Consider the following 27,055-nt stretch of genomic DNA (forward strand, 5'->3'; position numbering starts at 1 on the left):
ACCTGTGCTTCTGACAGACCAGCTATAAATTGGGGTTCCCATGACCTCCTCTTTGGGTTTAATTTATTTGCTAGAGTGGCTCACAGAAATCAGAAAAACACTTACTTACTTACATTTACTGGTTTATTATAAAGCATTTATAAAGAATACAGATAAAGAGATGCATATGGCAAGGGATGGGAAGGGGGAGAGGAGCTTCCATGCCATTCCTGGAGCGCCGGCTGCCAGGAACCTCCACATGTTCAGCTCTCTGGAAGCTCTCCAAACTCTGTGAGTCTTCATGGAGGCTTCATTACATAGGCACAACTGATTAAACTACTGGCCATTGGTGATCAACTTAACCTTCAGCCTCTCTCCCTTCCTCAGTGGTTGGGCTGAAAGTCCAACCCTCTAATTATGCTCTGGTCTATCCAATGACCAGCCTCCATCCTGAAGCTACCTGGAGACTGCCACGCATCAGTAAACTCATTCGCATATAAAAAGACATGACTTCGAAGATTCTAAATATTTTTAGGAATTGTATGCCAGGAAACTGGTTGAAGACCAAATACACATTTTAGAGTATAGCCATTGCAATTAATAAATACTATAGTATTCCCAAGCAAGTACACTGACAGGAGAGGCAGCAATAATTAAAAACTCCCTCATGGGTGTCAAAAGTGACCAGATAGGGAACCTAGACTTCTACCCACAACTGACTGTAAGGTGGCAGTGTCCTTCCCCAACCCCCACAATCCTCCTGCCAGAGTGCATCAAATTAAGCCTGCTAAAACAAATTTACGTAAGATCCAGGGTCTTACAGTATAATACTCAACATGCCCAGGTTTCAACAGAAAATCACTTGTCATACCAAGAACTATGAAGATCTCAAACTGAATAAAAAAGACAACCAATAGATACTGTACTAGTTTTCTATTGCTACTGCAATAAATTATCATAAACTTAGTAGCTTAAAACAACACACATTTATTATCTTACAGTTCTGGAGGTGAGGAATTTGCCACAAATCTCACAGGGCCTAAGTATACCAATTCAAAAACAAATTGTCAGTGTGGATGAGAAAACATAACTCAACTAATACGCCATCTAAAAGGAATTCAGTTCAAATATAATGATATTGGCAGGTTGAAAGTAAAACAATCGAAAAATCTGTGTCACACAAATCTCAATTTTAAAAAGGCAGGAGTGGCTATGTTAACATCATATAAAGTGGAATTTAGAGCAAAGAAAATTATGAAAGAGTTTTTATAAAATGAAGAAAGGGTCAATCACATTTATAACAATCCTAAATGTGTATGCAACAAAGCTACAAACAACAAAGCTACAAAATATAAGAAACAAAAACTGATAGAAGTTAAAGGAGAAATAATTAAATCTACAATTATAGTTAGAAACTTCACTACTCAACAACTGATAGAACAACCAGACAGAAAATCACCAAGGATATAGAACTCAATGATACCATCAACCAACAGAATCTATTAATAACAGGCATTTATAGAACACTCCATCCAAAAACATCAGAAAATACATTCTCTTCACATGCCCATGGAACATTTACAAAAATAGTCCATGTCCTGAGCCATGAACTTTGTCCTACCTTTGTCCAAATAAAGATTTAAAAATCAAAAAAATTGAAATCATACAGAGTATTGTTCAAGCACAATGGAATCAAACTAGAAAGTAACATGAGAAAGGTAGCAGAAAAATCTACAAACAGAATCTAAACAACCATACTCTAAATAGTCTGTGGGTTAAAGAGGAAATCTCAAGAGAAATTTAAAAACATACGAAATTTAACTGAATGAACATGAAAATGGAACAAATCAAAATGTGTGAATCACAGCAAAAGCAGTACTTAAAAGAAAAGTTATAACATTAAATACATACATTAGGAAAAAGGGGAAAAAAGGTCAATTTTCTAAGCTCCTACCTCAAAAACCCAGAAAAAGAGCAAAATGAGCCCAAAATAAGCAGAAAAAGGAAATAATAAAAAAGAAAAATCAACAATATTGAAAACAGAAAAAGAATTTAAAAAAACAATGAAATAAAGAATTGGTTATTTGAAAAGATCAATAAAATTGACAAAGAAAAGGAGAAAACACAAATTACCAATATCAGGAATGAAACGGGATTATTACTACAGACCCTGCAGGCACCAAACATCTGATAAAAACAAACTAAAAACAACTCTATGCACAAATTTAACAACTTAGATGAAACTGACCAATTCCTTGAAAGACATAAATAATAGACTCACACAAGAAGAAATAAATAACCCAATTAGTTTTAGACCTACTTAAAATTGAATCAAATAATAATAATAAAATTATTAGGCCCAAATGGTTTCACTAGTGAATTCTACCAAACATTTAAGGAGAAATACAGTTGGCCCTATGTATCTGTGGGTTCTGCATTTATGGATTCAAGCAACTACAGATTTAAATAGTAATAATACAAATAAAAATATAGTATAACAAAACTACTTATACAGCCCTGACTTTGTATTAGTTATTATAACTAAAGATGATTTAAAGTATATGGGAGGCTATGCCTCCACAGGTTATACTATGTAACTTTTTATAAGGGATTTGAACATCTGCATCTTCAGGGGATCCTGGAACCAGTACCCCTGAGGACACCTAGGGCCAAATGTATTACTAACACATTACAGTCTCTTCCAGAAAATAAAAGGAAAACTAACTCATTCTATAAGGCCAGGTTTATCCTAATTAAAAAAAAACTAGATAAAGATATTATAAGTAAAGTACAAAACAATATCTATGTATTTCTATGATAGAAATGTCCCATATCTTGACTGCATCAATGTCAACATCCTGGCTGTGATGTTATACTACAGTTCTGCAAGGTGTTACCACTAGGGGAAACTAGGAAAAGGGTACAAGGGACTTCTTTTTATTATTTCTTACAATTGCGTGGGAACTTACAATTATGTCAAAATAGAAGTTTAATAAAAATCTTAAAGAATAGAGCTAGTAACCATTACAATAGCAAAGCATTAATGAATTCTAATGTCACATGTGCTACTTTAAGAAAGCAAATATTAACAGTAATTTATTATATTTTAAAGAACCATTTAAAATACCAATTTGGTTGTAGTTGAAGTTCTAATCCAAATTGCAATACAAATGCTATAGAGTTGCTATAATTTACTAGGGAAAATGACAGCTGCGCTCAGAGTATACACTAACAAGTTATCATGCTTCACAAATATGTCACTTTTGATGAGTTAAAAGATCATGCTGATTTTAATGATGTAAGCCTGGTGGCTTTAATTACACAAAAAGATTCATTGGAAGGACTTGAAGTACTAGAGTGCCGAGATTATCCAAACAGAAAGTTAGTTGTTTTTTGTTTTTTTTTTTTCCTTTTTTCTTGAGACGATGTCTCTTGTTCTGTCACCCAGACTGGAGTACAGTGGCACGATCTTGGTTCACTGCAACTTCCGCCTCCCGGGTTCAAGCAATTCTCCAGCCTCATCCTCCGGAGTGGCTGGGATTACAGGTGCCCGCCACCACACCCAGCTAAATTTTGTGTTTTTGGTAGAGACGGGGTTTCACCATGTTGGCCAGGCTGGTCTTGAACTCCTGGCCTCAAGTGATCTGCCTGCCTTGGCCTCCCAAAGTGCTGGGATTACAGGCATGAGCCACAGCACCCAGCCCAGAAAGTTAGCTTCTATTCCCTCCCACTCCATAAACAACATACCTCATTTTATTGCACTTTGCAGATAAACATTTTTTACAAATTGAAGGTTTGTGGCAACCTTGCATCCAGCAAGTCTATTGGCACCATTTTTCTAACAGCATGTGCTCACTTCGTTAGCATTTCTTAGCAATAAAGAATTTTTAATTAAGGTAGTACTTTTTTTAGACATAATGCTACTGCACACTACATAGTCTGAACACAACTTTCAAATGCACTAGGAAACCAAAAAAAAAAAAAAGTGTGTTTCACTTTATGGCAATATTTGCTTCTTTATAGTGGTCTGAAACCAAATCTGCATTATCTCTGAGGTATGCCTGTACACAGGTTACTATCTATAACTAACTTAAGGTCTATTTACATTATTTGATCTGCCTTTTACCTATGAATAGCTCAAACACTTTAAATACTACATCTTTCCTTCCAGAGTCTAGTTGTTTTAAGTTTCAAATGAATGTTCATCAACCCTAGTGACTAGAGAGCAAAGACTGAAGATCATTTATGATATTCCCCATTATCTGCATTTTCCCTTTCCATGGTTTCAGTTACCCCCAGTCAACCACAGTCTGAAAATAGGTGAATACAGTACAATTAGATATTGTGAGACAGAGAGAGACCACATTGACATAACTCTCATTATAGTTTATCAATATAACTGTTCTATTTTATTATTGGTATTGTTGTTAATCTCTTACTGTGCCTAATTTATGAATTAAACTTTATTACAGGTATGTACATATAGGAAAAACCATAGTCTGTACAGGGTTCAGTACTATCTGTGGTTTCAGATATCCACTGGGGGTCTTGGAACGTATCCCCACAGATAAGGGAAGGTTACTATGCAAAGTTCAAAAAATCAATTTATTACCAAATTAATCCATTTTATTATAATAATATGATGATGAATCTTACTGGCAATATTAGGTAACTTGTCTTTCAAAAGGAATAATCTTTAATCTAAAAAAAGAACATTATATTAACAGACTAGATTTAAGCCCTGGAGTTTATATTTAGGGGCCACTCTAATTTTATCTTTATTTTAGGCCATGCCATGTCCTTCCAAATGAACAAACAGGTAAAAAGTCTGATTCTGCACATATAAGAGCACTCATTGATCCTAGAGCCAAACTGCTTGAATTCAAATTCCTATAATTTCCCTTGATGGTTCTGTGAACTTAGAAATAACTGAACCTCTCCATCTGTAAAAACGAGTATCTATTTCTATGAGTATCTACTTCATAGCTTCATTGTGAGGATTTAACGCCCTTGAAACAGCACCTGGATCAAAGGAGGATTCAGGAGGTGTCAGCTATTATTATTGTCACTGTATTTTACGTAACGCTAACTTGTTTGCTTGCTGCAAGAATCTAAACATTCAATATGAACTATGAAACAAATACCTGCTGCTAATTAAAAAAAAAAGAAACTAGCTTAGCTGTTTCTTCACGGTACAAACAACACTTGAAAATTGAAATTAATCCCTTATGTCAGATATAATCTTTTCTAAAAGGTATGAGTTTTACATTCTTCTCCTAAATTGTCTTCATATTTTAAAAATTTCAAAAAAGTCTTTCAACCACTTTTAATAGCAAACTTTAAATTTTCCTACTCATGTCCAAAATTATACAAGATTAAACTATTCATATAATTTTCTTAGTCAAGAAATTAACATTTTAACATATACTTAAAATGAGTATTCATATTGTTTTGTTTCAGCAGTAACGCCTTTTAACTTCCTTTGCTGTAATACTAAAGGCAATCTTTTAAAATCAGAAATTCATCTTAATATAAAAATAATTTCCCCTAATAAAATTCAGATAGATAAATATGCAACTTTTCTTAATAAGTAAGGTAAGGTTTATTTCTGCTTGTAGTTTATTTTCTAGGATGCAGTCTGTATAATTAGACTTTCTAATAACTGATAAGTAATTCTTTAAGTTCAGATTAACAGCATGAGAAAAATAATCATATAGTCTGACAGGAAAACATGTAATACACATGGTATTCAATATGCCAGGCTATAGTATAGCTAATGTGCAAAACAGCAAAGTAACAGAACAATGGCCAAAAGAAAAAAACAAAAATAAGCCTGTAATCCCAGCACTTAGGGAGGCTGAGGTGGGTGGATCACCTGAGGTCAGGAGTTCGAGACCAGCCTGACCAACATGGTGAAACCCCGTCTCTACTAAAAATACAAAATTAGCTGAGCGTGGTGGCACATGCCTGTAATCCCAGCTACTTGGGAGACTGAGAGGCAGGAGAATCGCTTGAACCCAGGAGATGGAGGTTGCGGTGAGCCGAGATTGCACCATTGTACTCCAGCCTGGGCAACAGGAGTGAAACTCCGTCTCAAAAAAAAAAAAAAAAAGCAAAAATAAGGCCTCTGCATGTCTGATGTGACAGCTGCAGGCAGCTTCATCTTTCCAGAATTTGAATGTTCTCAATCATAAGAGCCATCTGAGAAATCTGTTGATAAAAACTCAGTAAACCTCATCCATCTTACCAATTAAAACATTTTTAAAATGCACTTATGTTTTAAGAAATGTATATGACTATATGCAATTCAAAACTATTTTTAGGAAGCTAAAAATGTATTAAAACTATTGGCATAAAATGTCAAATAATTAATGGTTAATGAGTATTTATATGACCTGGAAAATATGCTGCCCCCAATTATCAGTAATCAGACCTTAGACATATTTATTTGATTGATCATTTTACGTATTCTTTTGAGTCCTGGGGATAAAGAAGTAAACGAGACAGACAGAAGTCCAAACCCTTGTGATGCTTTCATTCTACTGGGATAAACAAAACAACACAATGCAATGCCAGATACCAATAAATCCATGAAGGAAATCAAGTAGGCTAATGGCACCAGGGACAAGAAGCCTTCTTTGAGGAGTAGACGTTTGAACTAGAGATTTAACTGATGAACTGGGGAAGTGTTCCAGTTTCAGTAAATAGCTTATGTTAGCCCAGACACAGAATAAGGTGTCATCTGTTTGAGGGGCAGCAAGCAGCCAGCTGTAGCTGAAGCAAACAGACCAAGAGAGAATACAGTAGAAGACAAGATCAGAGAAATGCAAGGCAGGAGCCAGATCAGGACAGGCCACTGTTAAAGAATCTGAATTTTATTCAGAGGCTATGGGAATATACTAAAGAATTTTCTGATTATAGAGCTGATTTATGCTTTAGGAAGACCATTCTAGCTGCCGTGAGGAGAACTGAGCGAAGTTTAAGTATTGGCAGAGAGATCCATTATGAGGCTACTGCTGTTGTGAAACAGAGGATGAAGGTGTGGCCCAGGGCTAAAGCAGCGAAGATGGTGAGAAACGGTCAGATTGAGGATTTGAAAGTATGGTAGACCTAAATTACTGATAGGTTGGATACAAAGTGTGAGGCAAAGAAAGGAGTCCTGGCCGGGCACGGTGGCTCACACCTGCACTTTGGGAGGCCAAGGAGGGCGGATCACGAGGTCAGGAGATCGAGACCATCCTGGCCAACGTGGTGAAACTCCGTCTATACTAAAAATACAAAAATTAGCCGGGCATGGTGGCGCCTGCCTATAGTCCCAGCTACTTGGGAGGCTGAGGCAGGAGAATCGTTTGAACCCGGGAGGCGGAGGTTGAAGTGAGCCAAGATAGCGCCACTGCACTCCAACCTGCCGACAGAGCGAGACTCCGTCTCAAAAAAAAAAAAAAAAAAAGGAAAGAGTTCCAAATTTTCGCTTCAGCAAAATCTAGTAGTCAAAGCTAGGTGGTCAGGGTACAGATCATTTTTAAGTCCTCACTGGTTATGCTAAAGATGTTGGTCTTATCTGAAGGGCAGCAGGAGGCAGTCAGTAGAAAAAAAAAAAAAGCAAAGGATTTCGGATACATTTTGCTGACTTACTAAGCCAGTCTCAGCAAGAACACACCAGACACCTCAATATTGCTGGTGGCCTGAGCCACAGCTGATTCCTTATAGAGAGACTGGAGGCTACCCATCAATCATAGATTTGGATTTCCACAGAAGTGCAATGAATCCAGGTTAAAGCTAATTTATTCTTGAGACACCTGAATGCAAATATATCCTCCTTCCCCATCCCCTTAACCCTAAATACACTAGGAAAATACTAGGATCAACCATCTTAGCAATGCTGTGACCATCTAAATTCACTCACTTTACATCCCCATCATCCTTGGTCCTGACAACGACAAACATTCCTTTGGTTATCTATCCTTTTCCAAAATCTCAGTCTCAATCTGCTCTTACCTCTATTTTTATTGAATTTTCCACTGCTCCCTCTATCCTTTCCACTCTGCCCAGAGAATCTCCTTCACATAATTAACAAAGACCCTACTTTCTAGCCCTCTTCAACAAACATTCCCTTTGTCAACCACCTTTAACTTAAATGTGGATCTCCCATAATACCACATGCAGTGCAGCCTTTTTAAAAAGGAAAGCTCCTCATTTTCCAAAGCTTCCTTACTTCAAAGTCAAGAACAGAGGTATCTACCATGTCCATGGATGCTAAGACTGAATCTGATGAAGCACACTTCCAACAGAATTGATTAAATGACTCTAAATTCACAAGGAAGAATAAAGACAGAAAACAACCTACCTAAATGTGAAACACTAGGGAATTCAGTCAAAAAACTAAAATATACTCATAGGAGGGTACTATGAAAAGCACTTAATGCCTTTGGGAACATTTATGTAACTAAATTTGAAAAATATATATTATTAAATATATATATTTTAATATATATTAAATTTATATATATTTAATATATTTATATATTTAATAATATATATTTATATTATATTATATATTATTTAATATATTTATATATTTAATAATATATATTTATATTATATTATATATTATTTAATATATATTATTTAATTATATATATGTTTATATATTATATATATTATTATATATTTTATAATTATATATAATTAAATAATATAATTATATATTATTTAATATATAATATAATATAAATATATATTATTGAATATATAAAATAAATTTGAAAAATATATATTATTAAGCAGTTTATAACGTATTAGGCTGATTTGATTAAAGAGAAATAAGAGTGTGGGATACTCACAGAAGAAAAGGTTATAAATAAAGTACACCAAAATGTTATCTCTAAGTAGCAAAATTACAAATGATTTTTCTTTTTCATCCTTTTCCTGTTTCTCTCAATTTCCAAATGAATGTATTTCTTTTACAATCAGAAAGAAAAGGCCAAATGTATGTTACTTTAAAAAATTTATAATCAAAACACACAAAAACTGCTCTTCAATAACATTTACATAGGCTGTTTTTGACTTTTCATACCCTTGTTTAAAATAAAAAATGAACAAACAAAAAACCTAAATACCTCCAAGTCCTTCAGTTTATCGACCAGAACTTCAGTCATTAGCAGAAAAACAAAAGAAAGCCCTCAAGATTTCTTCTAAGCCTATCATTCACTTACACAGTAACTCAGCAAAGAGGATGATGAGTCTCTCTGAGTAAGTCTTCTCATTTAAATACCCAAGTGTACTATCCAAAACCAATGGCTACATGCTAGGGTCCCTTAATTACAAAATTAAGGGTACACTGTTGCTTTGTACAGCTTTATTAAAAAACATGCATTCTTATGTGTAAGATGGTATTAGTCACATATTTGTAAATGTTCTATAAAAAGAGACTGTCAGGCAGACAGGTCACCTGAGGTCAGGAGTTCGAGATCAGCCTGGCCAACATGGTGAAACCTCGTCTCTACTAAAAATACAAAAATTAGCCAGACGTGGTGGCACATGCCTGTAGTCCCAGCTACTTGGGAGGCTGAGGCAGAAGAATCGCTTGAACCCAAGAGGCGGAGGTTGCAGTGAGCTGAGATCGTGCCACTGAACTCTAGCCTGGGCAACAGAGCAAAACTCCATTTAAAAAAAAAAAAAAAAAAAAAAAGAGAGAGAGTGTCACTTTGTTAATTGCCTTTAAGGAAAACACATAAATACTTGTACATAGTTTAGGCTAATGCACAAAAGTAATAACATAAAACAATGAGATACTGGAAAGAGATTTGCAGCAAGTAAATTCCCAAAGAAAAAATATTTAAGAAGGAAAATTTCACTCTCAAGGTAAGTAACGGTACTACAATTGCATCTGGCATAAAAATAAAGAATGACATGTTACTCAGAATGATCTCTAATAACTCTAAGGCATTCCTTTCAAAAGAAACCCTTTTAAAAAAAATTAATGTTTAATCTTTTAAATTTAGCTCTGGAAATAATTATTTCACCATAATTCCACTGGAAAGAATTACTTATTAGAGAACCTGTATGGGCAGAAAAACATTTTGGAATACATTTCACCTAAGTGTTATTTCACTGCATTATATAGCATGAATGTAGAAATAGAACTGGTTTATATTTCAACAAAATTAACCATATTACTAGACTTTTCCTTTTAAATCACATCTGAAAAGCTGTAAATCATTTCCAAAAAAGTAGATATTCTTGAAAAGAACAATTAATAAAATCAGTATTATGACCAAGAATTTCATATCTTCCTATCTAAGCAAAGTACAGTGTTAGATGGCTTTCAAGTCAATTTTAGTAGATGTGATATCTGTCCTCCAGGAATCTTGTGTCTCCACAAGTGATTGTTCCAAAGCTCTTTCCCAAACTAACAACATCCAATATAATCTCCCCTGAAATTCATTACAAATTAGGATATAGTTTCTTGTTAATAACTTATATTAAATTTTACCTTTTAAAAAAGTGAAAGTAGATCTAAAAGCGTTGTTGCATTAAATGTATCTGACAAATGGACAAAGCGGGTGTTGAGAGTTGGAGAGAAGGAAAGGTCAGAGGGAGGACATTTAGATATAGAAAGACTCTTGCTCAGCATTCATAACCTACCCCTGTTACTATGCACTGTATTTCTCCTTTGGTCAGAGACCACTCTAAAGCTGCTATTGTTGCCCAGGGCTTTGTTAAGAGACTGAAAGGCTGTAGAATCTGAGCAGGCCCGAGGCTATGTATTTTAATTTCACTACTTAAAATTATATATTTATACTTAAATTTCTTATCTACACTAATTTAAGTAGGTTTATTACTCTAGTGTATGTTACTGTTATTCAGCAACTAAATACACTAATCTTTGATTGAGAAAAATCATATTACTCTGAGCAATAATTATATTAATTTTAGCACAGTGCAAAGTTGTTTTTCTATGCAGAGTAATTAAGCAAAATTCCATAGATTTTCAAAGCTTTCTGTACATAAACGTTTTCCCTTCACCTCAGTATTTTTGCTAAATTTTCACACCATGGACTCTAAACCTAAACAAGAACAAAAGATTTATTTTCTTCGACCATGGGCAAATTTAAAAGGTAGTTAAAAGTCATTTACTTTCACATAACCTAAAACAAAACTGTTAGCACTGCAGTGACAGAGGCTCATTACGAAGGTCAGTTAAGTAAAAGAGGGCAAAGGCAGCAGGCCTCAGATGCTAAGAATAAAAACAAAAATAGATCCAATGCGGCATTTTGAGAATGAAGATCAATGAAAACACTTAGAGCACTATTTTCTATATTGTTATGAGAGACCTTTCCCATTCTAGCATTTCCTCTTTGCTGGTTCTTGGCATTTGCTTTAATAAAACTAATACTTAAGCCACAAATTTGCATTATTTGAAAATAATAAATGCCTCAGTTAAAAATAACTTAGCTATCATGGTAAAAGTGAAAACATATGATTAAAGTATAAACGGGGTGGCAAGGGAGAGGCAGCGGCATATTTTATTTAACTATCGATCCAAGAAATAAGGCAGCAGGCAGCAGGTTGTCTTTCCTATCAAAACTACTTTTATAGTAATATAAATGCCCTTGCTTGCTCAACAGTAAAGGTCTTAAACAACTGAGAGGATGAGATACAGAAAAATTATGATATAAACCATAAAAATGACTAAAATATGAGTAAAAGATGTTATGATTTAATGCTATCATTCTAGGTAGACCAACAGTCTTACTGCTTATGCTAATGACAGCATAGCAATTAATGAGACAGCTATCAAATCAATAATATAGTAGATAATGGCAGATATATTTGCTTAGCTTCATCAGTGAAAAGAAAAATTCAGCATAACAAGATTTTATAAAATCAAGTAAGGAGTTACACAGATATAATCATTCGGTAGCTCTCTGTGCTCTTACCTGTAAGGACAGCTTTTGCTGAAGGATCTGCCAGGTCCAGGGCTGATTTCCCATCAGTGTTCCGAATGTTTGGATCAGCTCCGTGCTGCAGCAGCACTGTGCAGGGAAAGCAGAAACAATATCTTACCTCGGGGATACAGAGATTATTTACTGTTAAGTGTCGTCTCGGCATGGTGTAGGCATAAACATACATTGCACAAATTTTTTCTCTTTCAAGAAAAAAAAAAAAAAGAAAAAAAGCACTGCAGCAAAGGAGCCTCTCTAGAGTGAAATGAAGTTGGCAACTTATGGTACAGTATTATCACATGACTTAACATCATAAACATGAAACTAGAAAAATCTTGCAATGTAGAGTTTTGGTTTGCCTCCTTCAAGCAGCAGTACGGGAAGCTATGTGCTCGCTGGCTCACACTGTGAAATATGCTAACTGTGAACCTGCCCTCTCTTTACTACCACTGTAGCTGTTTGTTGCTGTCGCTGCTTTACTGCTGAATTTCCAAACGCTTCCTCTCCTCAGAAGAGTTATAATACTGTGCAAGCCTTTTAGTGGCTCACCACTTGCACATGAAACTCACCATAACATACTGGCTTGCTTCCAAGAAGTTTAACAGACATAGTAATGCGTGTAACCCTGGTCCCCTGGAGTGGAGCTGCAAAAAGGAACTGCCTCCTATACTCATTCTTTCCATCAAAAATGTTTAGAAACAGAAACTCAGTCACTATAATATATCCTAAGGCATGAATGTAATGCCTGCCATAATGGGTAAAAAGTAGCTACTGAGAATTCTTAAATATGGAGGTTCCTACAAAAGAGAAAATCACTGTGTAAGTAAAATCCAGATATATTAATCCAAAACATTTATCAGCCACATCTGGTATGTGGTGTGTATACGTAGGGAGCGTGGAGAGGGCAGGAGAGGAGAAGACTGTTGCTGTAATACTACCCAAACAATGATTAAATAAATGAATGTATAAAAAGTTGTTCCAGTAAGTAAAATTCAATTGTAAGTTATGAGGCACTACCGTTGATGAGTCCCAAATTTTCATTCATTCATGACAGTTCCATGCTAAAGCACATACATTCTTTAGCAATATTTGGAAGGTAATACTCACACATTACCAAGCAGTAAGTCCTTCTGTTTACAAAGCTCTTCCTTTTCCTTTAATGCATTAACCATAAAATCAGTGGCTTTGTTATAATGGATAAACAACAGCCTTATCCAGAACTAGGACACAGCTGCCAGGAAGGTGAGCCTGTACATCTCACACATTACATTTTGGGGAGTTTCAGACTTGGGACAATAAAAACCAGCTATGGCTTGAGAAGATGCAGTGAGATCTTACAAAGCCTTTCTGTATTATTTCCTATGTGAATGCAAACAATGAACATAATTGTTTTCCAGATGTTTATAAACTGATTCAAGAGTCAGTAGAATAAAACAGTGAGTGCCACAATATCAAAGTGTAGTTACTCTTTCATCATAATGGGTACAGCTATTGTAGCAACATGTTTTTTAATTCCAGGAAGAAATTCTAACGTGAAGATTTGGCTTATAAAAGGTCTTTATCATAAAGCAGACTCAAGTATCAAATGCAAGCTGATAACTATCTCTAACTTTATTTAGTTGCTGAGTGATCACATGCAAAGGGGAAGAAAACAGAAGAAATAATAGCTACCATGAAAAGCAGAGTTTAACTGCATACTTCAGGAACTTCAGAATCTGCTTTAAACAAGAAGTAAAGGAATATTTTCATCTGAGTTTGACAATTATATGATGGGAGCTTTCATTTTGTAGTTTTTAATGAGTGCTAGAAGTAAAACACTGAAAAAGTCTGACTGTTTCTCCAAAGTCACCTAAAACTTCAATCCTTCTTGTTTTGACTAGTATTTTAACTATTATACCTTGCCCATTTTACAACAGAAATCTGCCATTACAGTTTAGTTGTAGTTTTGCTGTACTTTAGGTGACATTAAAAGAAGTAAACATTTACTTGAATTAGATGTTTTCTAAATATGTTTGGGCCATGCCTATCTCTTTCATTAGACCTGAACACAGACACATCTACAGCAAAGTAATGCAGCAACAGTAAAGAAGCAGCTGAATTTTCTAAACCAGATGCTGATAACAAAATTCACATTAGAAAATATTTAACCATATTTCATTCATCACATATGAATTAAAAATTAAAAACTCAGTAAAGTTAAGACTTTTAGGAGAAGGTATCTAACCCCTCATTAGATCAGCAGGGGTCTAAACTTATCCAGCTTTCATACAAGGTTACAAGATTGCCAGGAGGACTGAATTAGAACATAAAGTGGCATGCAAAGGTGCTGGGCAGGGAGCATAACAATCCCCATCAGCTCACCATAATATTTAAAGCACATATTAAAATGTGTACTCTCAACTCTACCAGTGACGACTAATTCCATGCTTTGCTCTAAGGCAGGGGTCAGCTAACTTTTTCTGTAATAGGCCTGATAGTAAATATTTTAGTCTTTACAGACTATTTGGTCTCTGTCTCAACTGTAGCTGAGAATAACACAAGTTTGAACTGCATCAGTCCACATATATACAGATTTTTTTCAGTAAAAGTTACACTGAGTGTGCCTGTCTCTGCCACCCCTGAGACAGCAAGAACAACCACTCCTCATCCTCCTTCTCAGCCCACTCAATGTGAAGATGATGAGGATGAAGATCTTTATGGAGATCCACTTCCACTCAATGAATAGTAAATACATTTTATCTTCCTTGTGATTTTCTTAAAAATGTTTTCTTTTCTCTAGCTTGCTTTACTGTAAGAATACAATATATAATACATATAACACACAAAATATGTGTTAATTGACTGTTTATGTTATCAATAAGGCTTCTGGTCAATAGTAGGCTATTAATTTTGTGGGAGAAAGTTACATTCGAATTTTAAACTGCACGTTGTTCAACGGTCCTAACCCCTGCATTGTTCAAGGGTACTCATTCCTCCCCTTGACTCTACCATTACAGTGCGAAAGCAGCCACAGATAATATTTAAATGAATAAGCATGGCTGCATTCCAATAAAATCTTACTTAAGGACTTTTAAACTTAAATTTTATAAAATTTATAAAATATTCTTTTGATTTTTTAAAAAACCATTAAAAAATATATAAACAATTCTTAGCTTGCAAGCCATACAAAAACAAGAGATAGGCTGGGCTTGGCCTACGGACCATTTTGCTGACCCCTGACCCTGGGCAGTGCTATATAAATGTGGTCTGTGCTATACAAAGCATATTATACAAAGTTCCATTCCCAGGTCTATGCTATACAAAGCATATTATACTAAATTCCATTCCCAGAACTGTTTATAATCCATCTACATTGAGATAAGAACCGAAACTGAAGGTATTTAGAACTATGTCTGTTGTTTCAAAATTACCTTCTCCAGTACTTCTTTTTATTTATATTTTACAAAATTATTGGTCTGTCACGCATTGGGGAAAAAAGAAAACCCAGTTCTCTACCATAGACAATTTGAGAAGCACTGAGCCAGGGCACACAAGAAATTCTCTGGGCCTCAGTTCTCACGACTTTTAAAATAAAGGGGCTAAACCTGATAAGGTGATCTCTACATATTTTAGGAGCGGTCTCAAATCTCTGATAATGCTTTTAAAGTTATAGCCAAAGACTTGAAGCATTAAAATCTAAAATATTCAAAAAATAAAAATAAAAAACAGCTGCTTCAAATAGAATCTCTTCTCCCACCCTCTGAATCAAAATGAAAAAAATAATAATAGAAAGGTTTTCATTTATCTTAACTCTTTAAAAAGAACAAACAAAACTAAAAGTTGAGACCAGGAGCACTGAAGGTTGTCAGATACATTCTTAAATGTCCCAAACTGTAATATTCCCCAAGCAATTTCTCAAATAGAATTTCATCCTAAAGTGCCTTCAAATCTGATCCTTCACACTGTTCTCTATGGGGATTTATGTGGGACTATTTTCTAATACCAGAAGAATGGCACATACGTGAGGCAAAGGTAACAACAGTTTCCAAGAATGCCACACTGTACTCAAAGTGGTGTCATCTAAGACTCAATTCTGGATGCTTCAAAATTTGTTTTCAACATTCTGAGCCATTAAAGAGAATAATAAAATGTGACTATTAACACAAAATAAAATTAGAAATTCATCTTGTAAAATCAATATGCATTGATAGCACACTAATATAAAACAGATTTTTCTTAAAAAGTAGCACATTGCTTGATGATACAGTGTCATATTATTTTTAAAAAGTAGCACAAATACCTGAAGCAAAGTTCCCGAAATACATCAACAATGTACAAAGTAAGGTTTGAAAGAAAAAGAAGGAAACTAAAATCTGAGTAACATTCAGTACATAAATTCAAGGGTACTATGGCCATTCACAAAGCCCCCTATACTATCTTTAACCACTGGGACATTATCAAACCTCAAATTCCAGAGAGTAGGTGATTTCTAATCGTTTTACTAATGCATCTCAGCTCTATTCATCTCCTTCCGAGGTAAGAGGGGCGGAGAAAATGTAGCAGCTGGCATAACAAGACAGTTAAAACTAAATTAGGGTCACAAAATTCAAACATCATTTTCATATGAGCTATGGCAAGAAGGACACACGATTTTCCCATTTCTGGTACAGGCATTCAGCCACGGGGAGCCAAATTTAGCATGTATTACTCTAGCTATGTTGTTTCATTTCATGGTTTAAAACTATTAAAGTTAAGCATTTGCATAATTATTGCAAATAAAAACAAAATATTTCTACATTTATACAAAGACTCATTCTGTTAAATTCCTAGAAAATTACAAAGTGCTATTATAATAAATTGTGTTTAACTGCAGGCATTATTAACTGATTTTAAAAGACAGAAGACATAGAAACAATGTGAATTTTCCAAGCTAAAAATGTAGCAAGCTTTTTAGAGTAAATTATCAGAAGATGATTTAGGAAGTTTTTACTTTAAAATTATAAGCATCTAACGCTTTAAGAGTAAAGAGATATACATTTATTAGACTGAGTTTCAAAAACAGGATTACATAAAGGACCAAGTTCCTTGAATTTTTTAAGCAAAGAAAATGTTTAATTTTATAGAATATCAAAGGACTAAATTTTCACTATAGTACAGCCTTCAATGTATAAGACTCTTTACCAATACACATGAGCTTTAAGAGACAAACTATTTTTATAAACTGAAACATGATAGATCCTTGTGTTTATACACAATTTCTTCTACACAAACATGTATGTTAAAATGGTATAATATTATATAATGGCATAAGTTATGCCATTATATTATACAGTATACATTATATCATATATAGTATGCTACAGTATATCTTATACAGTAATAATACAGTATATATTTATATATTATAGATTTTTAAAAAACTCTTTTATCTTTTCATCCAAAATACACGTTACTTATTATAGCATAAAAGTAGTCAAGCTAATGTATTTTATTTTTCAAATTATCTGAAGTTGATTTACCACTAACAGTAACTACGAAAATTCAAGGCGGGGCGCAGTGGCTCATGCCTGTAATCCCAGCACTTTGGGAGGCTGAGGTGAGCGGATCACGAGGTCAGGAGATCGAGACCACCCTGGCTAACAAGGTGAAACCCCATCTCTACTAAAAATATAAAAAATTAGCCAGGCGTGGTGGCGGGCACCTGTAGTTCCAGCTACTCGGGAGGCTGAGGCAGGAGAATGGCGTGAACCCGGGAGGTGGAGCTTGCAGTGAGCCGAGATCATGCCACCGCACTCCAGCCTGGGCGACAGAGCGAGACTCCATTTCAAAAAGAAAAAAAAGAAAAAAAGAAAATTCAAGTAACCAGTGCTATCCCTATATAGGATGGCTTACTGAATTTAAGTTAGAATTTAAATGGCACAATTTTCTGTTTTCAGTAATGGCAGAGTAGCTTATTTAAATCTACCCTTAGCTGTAAACAATGAACAGAACTAGATTTAAAACAAAAACAAAAACACAACTTCTAAAATCATCTATGAGCTAACAAGACAAAGAATTACCAGCTGAAAACTGAAGCAAAGGAAATCTAGAGGGTAAACATGTATGGAAGCTGTCATTGTTCTGAAGGCAATTATTGATCAAGAAAAATAAAATCTGTCATTTCAATGTCTCATGGAATCAGGGGAAGAGCAATAGAAGCCCAGAGCTCCCCAAAAGTAAGGACTATTACGAGACTGTTCCCCACACAAGGGTGATACCTCAGGATGAGGATAAAGTAGATGTGAACTGGTCCTAGTACAGAATTATAGCTCTGGTTGGAAACTTTGGGTGTTTGTGATATCTAAAGCCTTGAATTTTATTTAAGGTGGCCCCAGATTGGCAGTAACTCCTATAAAGAAACAGTTAGTAAAATGTCCAGTGCACAGCCAAGATAATGAGGCACATAAATAATCTAGAATGCAAAACCTACAACTAGCAGAAATAGACAACTCAAGAACAGACCCATAAAAACTTCAGATATCAGAGGTACAAGACACATATTACAAAAAGAACAATGCTTATTGTGTTTAATAAAATAAAAGACAAGCTGAAAGATCTAAAAAAGATGAAACTATAAAAAATAATACGGCAAATTTATAAAAGAATTAAACAGAACTTTTAGAAATAAAAATATAACAATAAAAATTTTAAATGAAACTTTAGTTTCCAGCCATAATGGAATAACTGGTATCAGACTAGCTTTCCCTCTCTGACATAACCAATTATGAAATTGGAGAAAACAGATGAAGCAACTAACTGCAGGCAGTAGCCAGCTGCAGTTGTAAACTGTGATCCCTGAAAGAAGAGAAACTCACAAGATGGGTACCATAATCACCCAACTCTCTGCCTAACACAATTTGCCAACCACCTAAACACAACAAGAGTCAAAGCACAACATGGTGGTTACCCTGAACTGAGAAGACAGAAATCCAAACTCAGGGCAGAAGAATTGGCTGGAGTCTGCAGGATGGGAAACTAGAGAAGAGGGATCTGTGCAGAGAGCAGGCCCCAGATGTCTGTGCAGGAGTCCCCAGGGATCACATGGCTGGACTGGGCTGTACCTGTGCAGGACAAAACCCCTGAGGCTTATTTGGCAATAGCTGCTAGGGACTGAGAGCACAACAAAGTGAGTAGAGGTCGCAAGGTGCTACAGAAAGAGCGGTGCTGAAAGAAATTGGAATTCTGGCCTTGAGAAAGTAAAGAGAACCTAAAATCGTCGTTAACACACCTGACGCACCTTAGCATCAGCGTTAGTTATGAATAAGCACCATGACCTAGAACAGAGAGCTGGGATCTACAAAGTCAAAACTATTTTTATAATAACATTAAGATATTATTCCCTTGTTTCGTTGTATTAACATTTGCACTGATGGTGCAACAGAGGATAAAACTACTGATAACACAAGCTGAGCATGATGTCTCATGCCTATAGTCCCAGCACTTTGGGAGGCTGAGGTGGAAGAATTGCTTAAGCCTAGGAGTTTAAGACCAGCCTGGGCAACACAGGGAGACCTGGTCTTTTCAAAAAGTAAAAAAATGAGCCAGGCGTGATGGCACGCACCTGTGGTCCCGGCTATTCGTGGGGCTCAAGTGGGAGGATCGCTTGAGCCTCAGGAGGTGAAGGCTGCAGTGAGCCATGATCGCACCACTGCACTCCAACTTGGATGACAATGTGAAACCCTGTCTTAAAACTAAAATAACACAAATCAAGGCAGTGTCATCAACATCTATTAGTGATTATTACATTCTTCACTATAAAACATATATGCAGTCAAAAAAAAAGGAGGGTTTCACATTAGAATGCCCCTGACAAAGCAGTAAAATTACTGCATTTTATTAAATATTGACCATTAGATTTCTTTAAAATATTCTCTGTGAAGAATTAGAAAGTATTTATAAAGGGCTCCCAAATTCATAGACTTTTCTGCTGACATGGATATAAAATAACAAATTTAATTATTTTATATAGTATAATACAACATGTTAACAAGTCAGGCATCACTTAGGAAACGAGTATTTTTGATACGACAAATGGAAATCATTACAAAATCATACATAGGTACATAGGCAAAGATGCTTTCCAAGTGTAAGACGACCAATGGATTGTGATGTTACAGAGTGCAAAAGGTTTTCTGACATGGTTTCAGATTCCACATTGCAGCTAACCACTAAGAAACTACCATTTGTCCAGTTTGCATGTGGAATCAAAGAAGAATATCCACAATTACTGGAAAGGTTATTGATATACTCTTCCCTTTTCTAACTATAAATGTAGATCTTCTTCAGATATTTCAACCCCAAAAAGCCTATCAGAAAAGACTGCACACACAAGCAGCTAAGAGAATCCTGCTGTCTTCAATTAAGTCAAATATTAACAACATTTGCATAAATGTATAATGATTCCACTCTTAGGACTATTTTTTGTTTTGGAAAACAATTTTTCAAAAAATGTTACTCACGCTAACATGCAGTAAGTTTGTTATTTGCTAAATGAAATAATTTTTTAAACTTCTTTTTTAAATATCTAATACAATATGCATCACCCCCATTAAAGCTCTGTGGAAACTCAATAATTTTTAAGAATGCAAAAAGAGACTAAACATTTGAGACCTTGTCCCCTAGAATAAGCCCTAGTCTAGACACATAATACTAATAAAGCCCAAAACCGAGGCAAAACAAGGTCTGCAGAAGAGACAATCTTAAAGAAACATGGGAAACACCTTGGGCTTTCCACAGATCTGCATTAACAAAGCTTAAAACCAAACCTCCATAAGTTAAGGGTGACTTTAAACCAGCAATAAGGTGATCTGCTAAAACAAGAATAAAAATTATTCAGAGGAAGATAATAAATATCACAGAGTGACTACCATGTCCACTATTGAATAAAAAGTTATTAAACATATAAAGAGAAAGAAAAATGTGATCTGGTCAAGAAAAAACACTAAAAATCATACCAGGATAGCCCAGATGTGTTAGGGTCAGTTAGCAAAGACCTCAAAGCATCAATTATAAAAAATTTCAAAGACTTAAAGAAAATAAATTCCAAGAATTAAAGGAAAGTATGGTCTTAAGAAGTGAAACATAGACACTCTGATAATCAAGTGGCAAATTGTGGAACTAAAAAGTTGAAGGACTCACACTACCTAATTTCAACATTTATCATAAAGCTCTAGTAATCAAGACAGTGCAGTACTAGAATAAGAATAGATAATAGATATAATAGGACTTCTGCAATTATTGGAGTTGCAAGTTAAACTAGCTACTTTGTGTTATGAAGCATAACTTCCAATTGAAAAACTATGTTATTCAGACTTGGGTATTTAAACCAACAGAACAGAAGACAGCTCATAAATAAACCAACATATAGGGAGTCAACTGACTTTTCAACAAAGGAAGCACAGTAATTCAATGGTGGAAAAAGAGCCTATTCAACAAATCATGCTGAAACAACGGATTCTCTATATAGAAAAGAAAAAAAAACACAAAATAACTCTTACTGTACACCACACAAACACATTAACACGAAGTGGACTACAGACTTAACATAAAAGCTAAAACAATAAAATCTGTTAAACAAAACATGAAAGAAAAATCTTCATGACCTCGGGATGTAAAGATTTCTTAGGAGAAAAAGAAACTAAGCCTTAAAAGAAAATACCAATAAACTGTGTTTTATCAAAATTAAGAACTTCTGTTCTTCAAAAGTTACCATTAAGAACATGAAAGGGCAAAACACAATCTAGAAGAAAATATTTGCAACACATATGTAAGATAAAGAACTCTTCTAGATTAGAGAAAGAACTTCTACAAATCAATCATTAAAAGGCAAACAATACAACTTGAAAAATGAGCAAGAGACTAGGGCATTTCACAAAAGAAGATATATAGATTACTAGTAAGTCCATGAAAAGATGCTCAACATTATTAGTCAACAGAAAAATACAAACTAAAAAGACTGGCAATACCAAGTGTTAATGAGGAGATTCTAAACTGGAACTCTAATACATTACTTGTGGGCATTACAAATGAATGGTTTAACCATTTTGGAAATCAGTTTAGCAGTTCCTTATATAGCTAAATATACACTACTGTATGTCCTAGCATACATACTTAGTCTTAAGTATTTACTCAAAAGGAAACAAATAAACCAAAAACCCATGTGTCCACACAAAAGACGTGCATGTGAATGATCATATGTTTATTTGTAATAGTCAAACATTGAAAAAAATCTGAAGCAAACTGTAGCTCAGTCATACAACAGAATACTACTCAGCAATAAAAAGAAACAAACTTTCGTTTCATACAACAGGGATGAAATCTCCAAAACTTCAAAACATGATGAGCAAAAGAAGCCAGACACACAAGAACATATTTCTAGAATAGAAAATTAATCTATAATGTCAGAAAATAGATCATCGTTGACTGGGGATGGCTGACAAGAAGAAAAACTGACTGCAGATGGGCACCAGACAACTTTTTGGAGTAAACAAAACTGTTCTATTATTTTGATTAGAGTCGTAGTTGTATGCGTATACACATTTGTCAAACCTCATTAAAATGCATACACAAAATATATTCATTTTATTTCATTACTTCAAACTTAATAAAGTTGATTTTTATGTTATATGAAACTAATATTTTAAAAGCTTTATAGAGGGTCTGTCTATGATTAGAAACAGCTAAAGAGAAAATTGCTGAACTGGAAAATATGACAACCAGTATTTCCAAGACTGAAGTACTGAAGTATACAGAGGAAAAAGAGAGTAGGATGGATAAAAGACGGAAACTAAAAGGCCTAACATGCTGCAATTAGTCTTAGAAGAAAAGAAAAAATAAAAATAAAAATAAAAAATATATATACATACACACATATATGTATGTATTTACAGAGCTAATGACACAGATTTTCCTAGAACTAATAGAAGACCTCAATCTACAGGTTCAAGAAGCACCAACAGGATAAATTCATTAATCATTTAGAAAAACAGTTTTTCACATATAAATTAGGAACAACAACTATAAGAGGGTAGCTGACTCAAGAGAAAGCATGCAAGTTAAGAAATTAATGCTATATAAACTACACTGAAGAAAGATAATTTTAGTGAGCCTAGCTTAACATACGTTATATATGTTATGCAGATACTTAATTACAATTCCATTTCCTTTGAATTATATTTAATTCTACTTCCAACTTGCAAAAAGCAATTATTTTGCAGCTGTAAAAACCCCATATTCCTATTCTTGGAATAGATTTAAGTTTGGTGATATCAATTAAATTATGTTATACTGTTTAAAATATTTTAAATAAATGGCAAGAGTGAAGTAGATACACTCAAAGGTTTTGTACATACAGTAGTATATGTACAAAAGGTAATAAAACAGGGATGAAATCTCTAAAACTTCAAAACATGATGAGCTCAATGTACAGTGAAATACTATATGTACACTGAGGTAATGTGCCTATAATGCATATATACTATCCTGCAACTGAGGCATAATCTATGTCTGATTAGCCAAATCAGAGAAACAAAAACAAATCAAAACTCTTTGATATAAATGTAGTACTTATTTTCATTTGCAAAATTTCGCATTTTTAAAGTATTTTACTTCCTCTTTTTACTTCTTTTTAGAATCCTCTTCAATTATTAACATCTTTGTTTTTTTAACAGAAGAGTTTCACCTCTGAATAAACTACTCATTGAAGTTCTTTGAATTCTAGCATTCATAGGAAATGATCACTAACTGTGTATACCAGATTAAATTTGGGACACAAAAAGAGTGATGAGTTCTGTTCTCTCTTAATATCCTCGTGCTATTAAGTTTCTCTTGAGAACATAAGATAAACATTTCTTTGATGCACAATGGTGTCTTCAGCACTGAATGAGCAGTGACATTCACTTAATGAAGTAGGGTTCTTCTTTCAACTTAATTAATATCCTTTGGAGGAACCTATGAGAACCTCATCATATCATGTACAGCCTACTGTGCCTTACTCATAAAGCTCTTCTAAAATAGAGATTTAAGAACAGGTATTCTAGTATAATGAACAGGGAACTGAACTGGGTGTCAGGAGAAAAGTTCAGAAGTAATGGTTGTGTGGTCTTAGCCTGTTCTCCTTAGCAATAAAATGGTTAGTAATTTCCCAGTGTTCTAGAGTTATGCTGCCCAATATGGTAGCTACTAGCCACATGTGAGTATTGCACCCTTGAAATGTGACTAGAGAAACTGATGATCTGAATTTTTAGTTGCATTTTAAAAATCACAGTTAAGGTCAGGCATGGTGGCTCATGCCTGTAATCCCAGCACTCTGGGAGGCCGAGGCGGGCGGATCACTTGAGGTCAGGAGTCCTCAAGCCCAGCCTGGTCAACATGGTGAAAACCTGTGTCTACCCAAAATTTAAAAAGTAGCTGGGTGTGGTGGCGTGCACCTGTAATCCCAGCTACTTGGGAGCCTGAGGCAGAAGAATGGCTTCAAACTGGGAGACGGAGGTTGCAGTGAGCCAAGATCGCGCCACTGTACTCCAGCCTGGGCGATAAAGCGAGACTCCATCTCAAAAAAAAAAAAAAAGTCATAGTTAAATTTAAAAATTGATAGTTGATTCAGTTATTGGTAAATGTTTAATATATTTAGGACACCTTGGGTATGTAAATCTAGTTTTTCAACTACAAATTTTATGAAACCCAAATACAGATCAAGTATTGATCATGAAAACGTTTGAATTGAGATACGCTTTAAGTATAAAATATACATCAGATATCAGAGACTTAGTTGGAAATAATGTTAAAAATCTCACTATTGTTTTAGACACATTACACGTTGAAATAATACTTGAGATACATTGAGTTAAATGAAACATTATTAAGTTGATATCACATTTCTTTTCAATGTGGCTAATAGAAAATGTTAAATTACATATATGTGTGGCATTACATTGCTATTGAACAGTGTTACTCTAGAATATAGAGTCTCCATTTGAACTACTGACATTCTTGACCAGCTAATTCTTTGCTGTGCATGTAGGTGTAGGCTACTGGCTCCACCACGTGCTCTGGAGACTCTGCTAGTATCCTCACAGGCTACAATGATAAAGACATGAACCTCAGTTAATCTGAGTGTTGGCTCAATGCCTTGCGATACCCTGGGAACAAGAGAGGATGGGAAGCTGTCATGAGGCAGTGTCTCATCACTTCCCATTTGTGAGGAGGCGTGGGGCTTTCTGCCTCTCTCTCTTCTACTGGCTCTTCCAAAACAGGGTATTCCACAACTCTCAATGCAGTCCTTTGGCCCTTTTCCTTTCAGTGTCATCCTGAGATACGTAGACCATGGGGAGCTGGTACTTTTAGCTTCCCCTTCTTTTCGCTGTCTACGTAAGTAATCAACTAGCTAAACCTACAAGTGGCTTGTTGCATCTTTAACAGCCTAAGCAGTCAGGCTCCGGCTTTTGCCATGGCTTGTCTGTTGAATGCACTTAACGGCGGGGAGCTGTCTGTGTGTTATGTTTAACAGCACCCCTTACCTCTACCCACTGGATGCCATTAACACTCCCAACTGTGATAACCAAACATGTCCCTAGATATAGCTAAATACGCCCTCTAAGGGGTAAAACTGTCCCTGCTTGAGAACGTCTACTCTTTAGGTTCCTATGGACCCATCCCCACCTCCTCATACACATGCAAGGCTTCTCCCGGCCCTCTGAACACTTATATATTGGGCTACTGCATTATATTTCATTTGAAGAAAGATTTATGTGGCTTCTAAACATAAGAAATAAGTAAAGCAGTAAAGTAAAACTGTAAATAAGTAGAAAAGATAACAGTAGTAGTAAATAGTAAAGATGATCTCTAAGTATCCTTCTAAATTTAAGGTGCTGTGGTCTATAAATATATCTTGGAGTACTGACTTTATCAAATAGAGCTTTTTTATTACAAAGGATAAAAAACTACTTCAGCTACCTTAATAACAGGAAAATTTACGAAAGAATAGAGGTATTCCATTGAACGCAAAGGCAAAAATGTGTCTCAAAATTTAGGTGTTGCTGTCTTTCCCTGTCTCCCAGACATTCCCCTCAGATACAAACACATACGCCTGTATTATCTCAATCTTAGTTCCAAATTATCATGAAAGAGAATTTGGTCCAGCTTGGCTCAGCATCTGGTTCCGGACTTAAAAAGTTTGGCCAAGGAACTACAAGAGGCAATACAAACAATGGTGATGGGGAAAGAGGCATTGGTTCTGAGCAAAGAGTACTTGTGCAGATATCTCAATGAGTAGCTACTGCAATAATACATATGAAATTCAAAGTTTTAACACACGTTAAATTTAAAGTTCATGTTTCAAAAATATGTAAATAGATTTATATGTGCAAATGGGTTCATAAAAGAGATAAAAAAACTACTTCAGCTACCTTAACAACAGGAAAATTTAGTGTTATATCTGAGAGTGAAATAAACAGGATTTCCACTTTCTATTTTATACATTTCTACACTGTTTTAGTATTTATTACATATATGTGTTATTTTTATAATGGGATATTGATCCTCAGACAAAAATGATCTTTATGCATGCTGTTTAATATGTCTGCAAAACAATGCTTTTTAAAAGCTCTTGCTTACAGAAATTACTTTGTAACTAATAAAGAAAAATTGGATCATTCTTCCTATCAAATGACTAACATTAAATATGGTAACAGCAATGGATAAGACAAATGTGAAATCTATTAATTTAGATTCTGTAATAATGCTGACTGTAGAAACAAATTGAGTAAAACAGTGACGTGATTATTTCAAAAAATTCCAGGGTTTTAGTCATACTTTCATATATGAAAGTCTTTGTCTTTCATATAAAAGTGACCCAAAATTCAGAATTCTGTCAACATCTGGGACTAGCATACTTGGAACAAATTAATTTCACCCCAGTGAACTATGTGCCTCATTACATGTAACTTTTTTTCCACATACCTCAGTGGGAAAAAATAAAAACTGCATTTCTTTTTTTAAAAAAAGTTCAGCCAGGCGCAGTGGCTCATGCCTCTGAAATCCTACCACTTTGGGAGGCCGAGAGCAACAGATCGCTTGAGCCCAGGAGTTCAAGACCATCCTGGGCAACATGG

General features: G+C 34.9%; 1 protein-coding gene across 2 annotated transcripts in view; it reads right to left on the bottom strand.

Moving 5' to 3' along the window:
- TNKS (tankyrase) overlaps positions 1–27,055 on the bottom strand; it is a 227,899-nt gene that overhangs the window by 156,759 nt on the left and 44,085 nt on the right. For both annotated transcript variants that reach the window (XM_024251108.3, XM_054561190.2), the window contains exon 3: positions 11,922–12,017. In XM_024251108.3, the coding sequence (XP_024106876.2) occupies positions 11,922–12,017 (96 nt within the window). The remainder of the gene's footprint in view (positions 1–11,921; positions 12,018–27,055) is intronic.

The sequence above is a fragment of the Pongo abelii genome, chromosome 7 (assembly GCF_028885655.2).
Source record: "Pongo abelii isolate AG06213 chromosome 7, NHGRI_mPonAbe1-v2.0_pri, whole genome shotgun sequence".
In the NCBI taxonomy this organism is placed as follows: Eukaryota; Metazoa; Chordata; class Mammalia; order Primates; family Hominidae; genus Pongo; species Pongo abelii.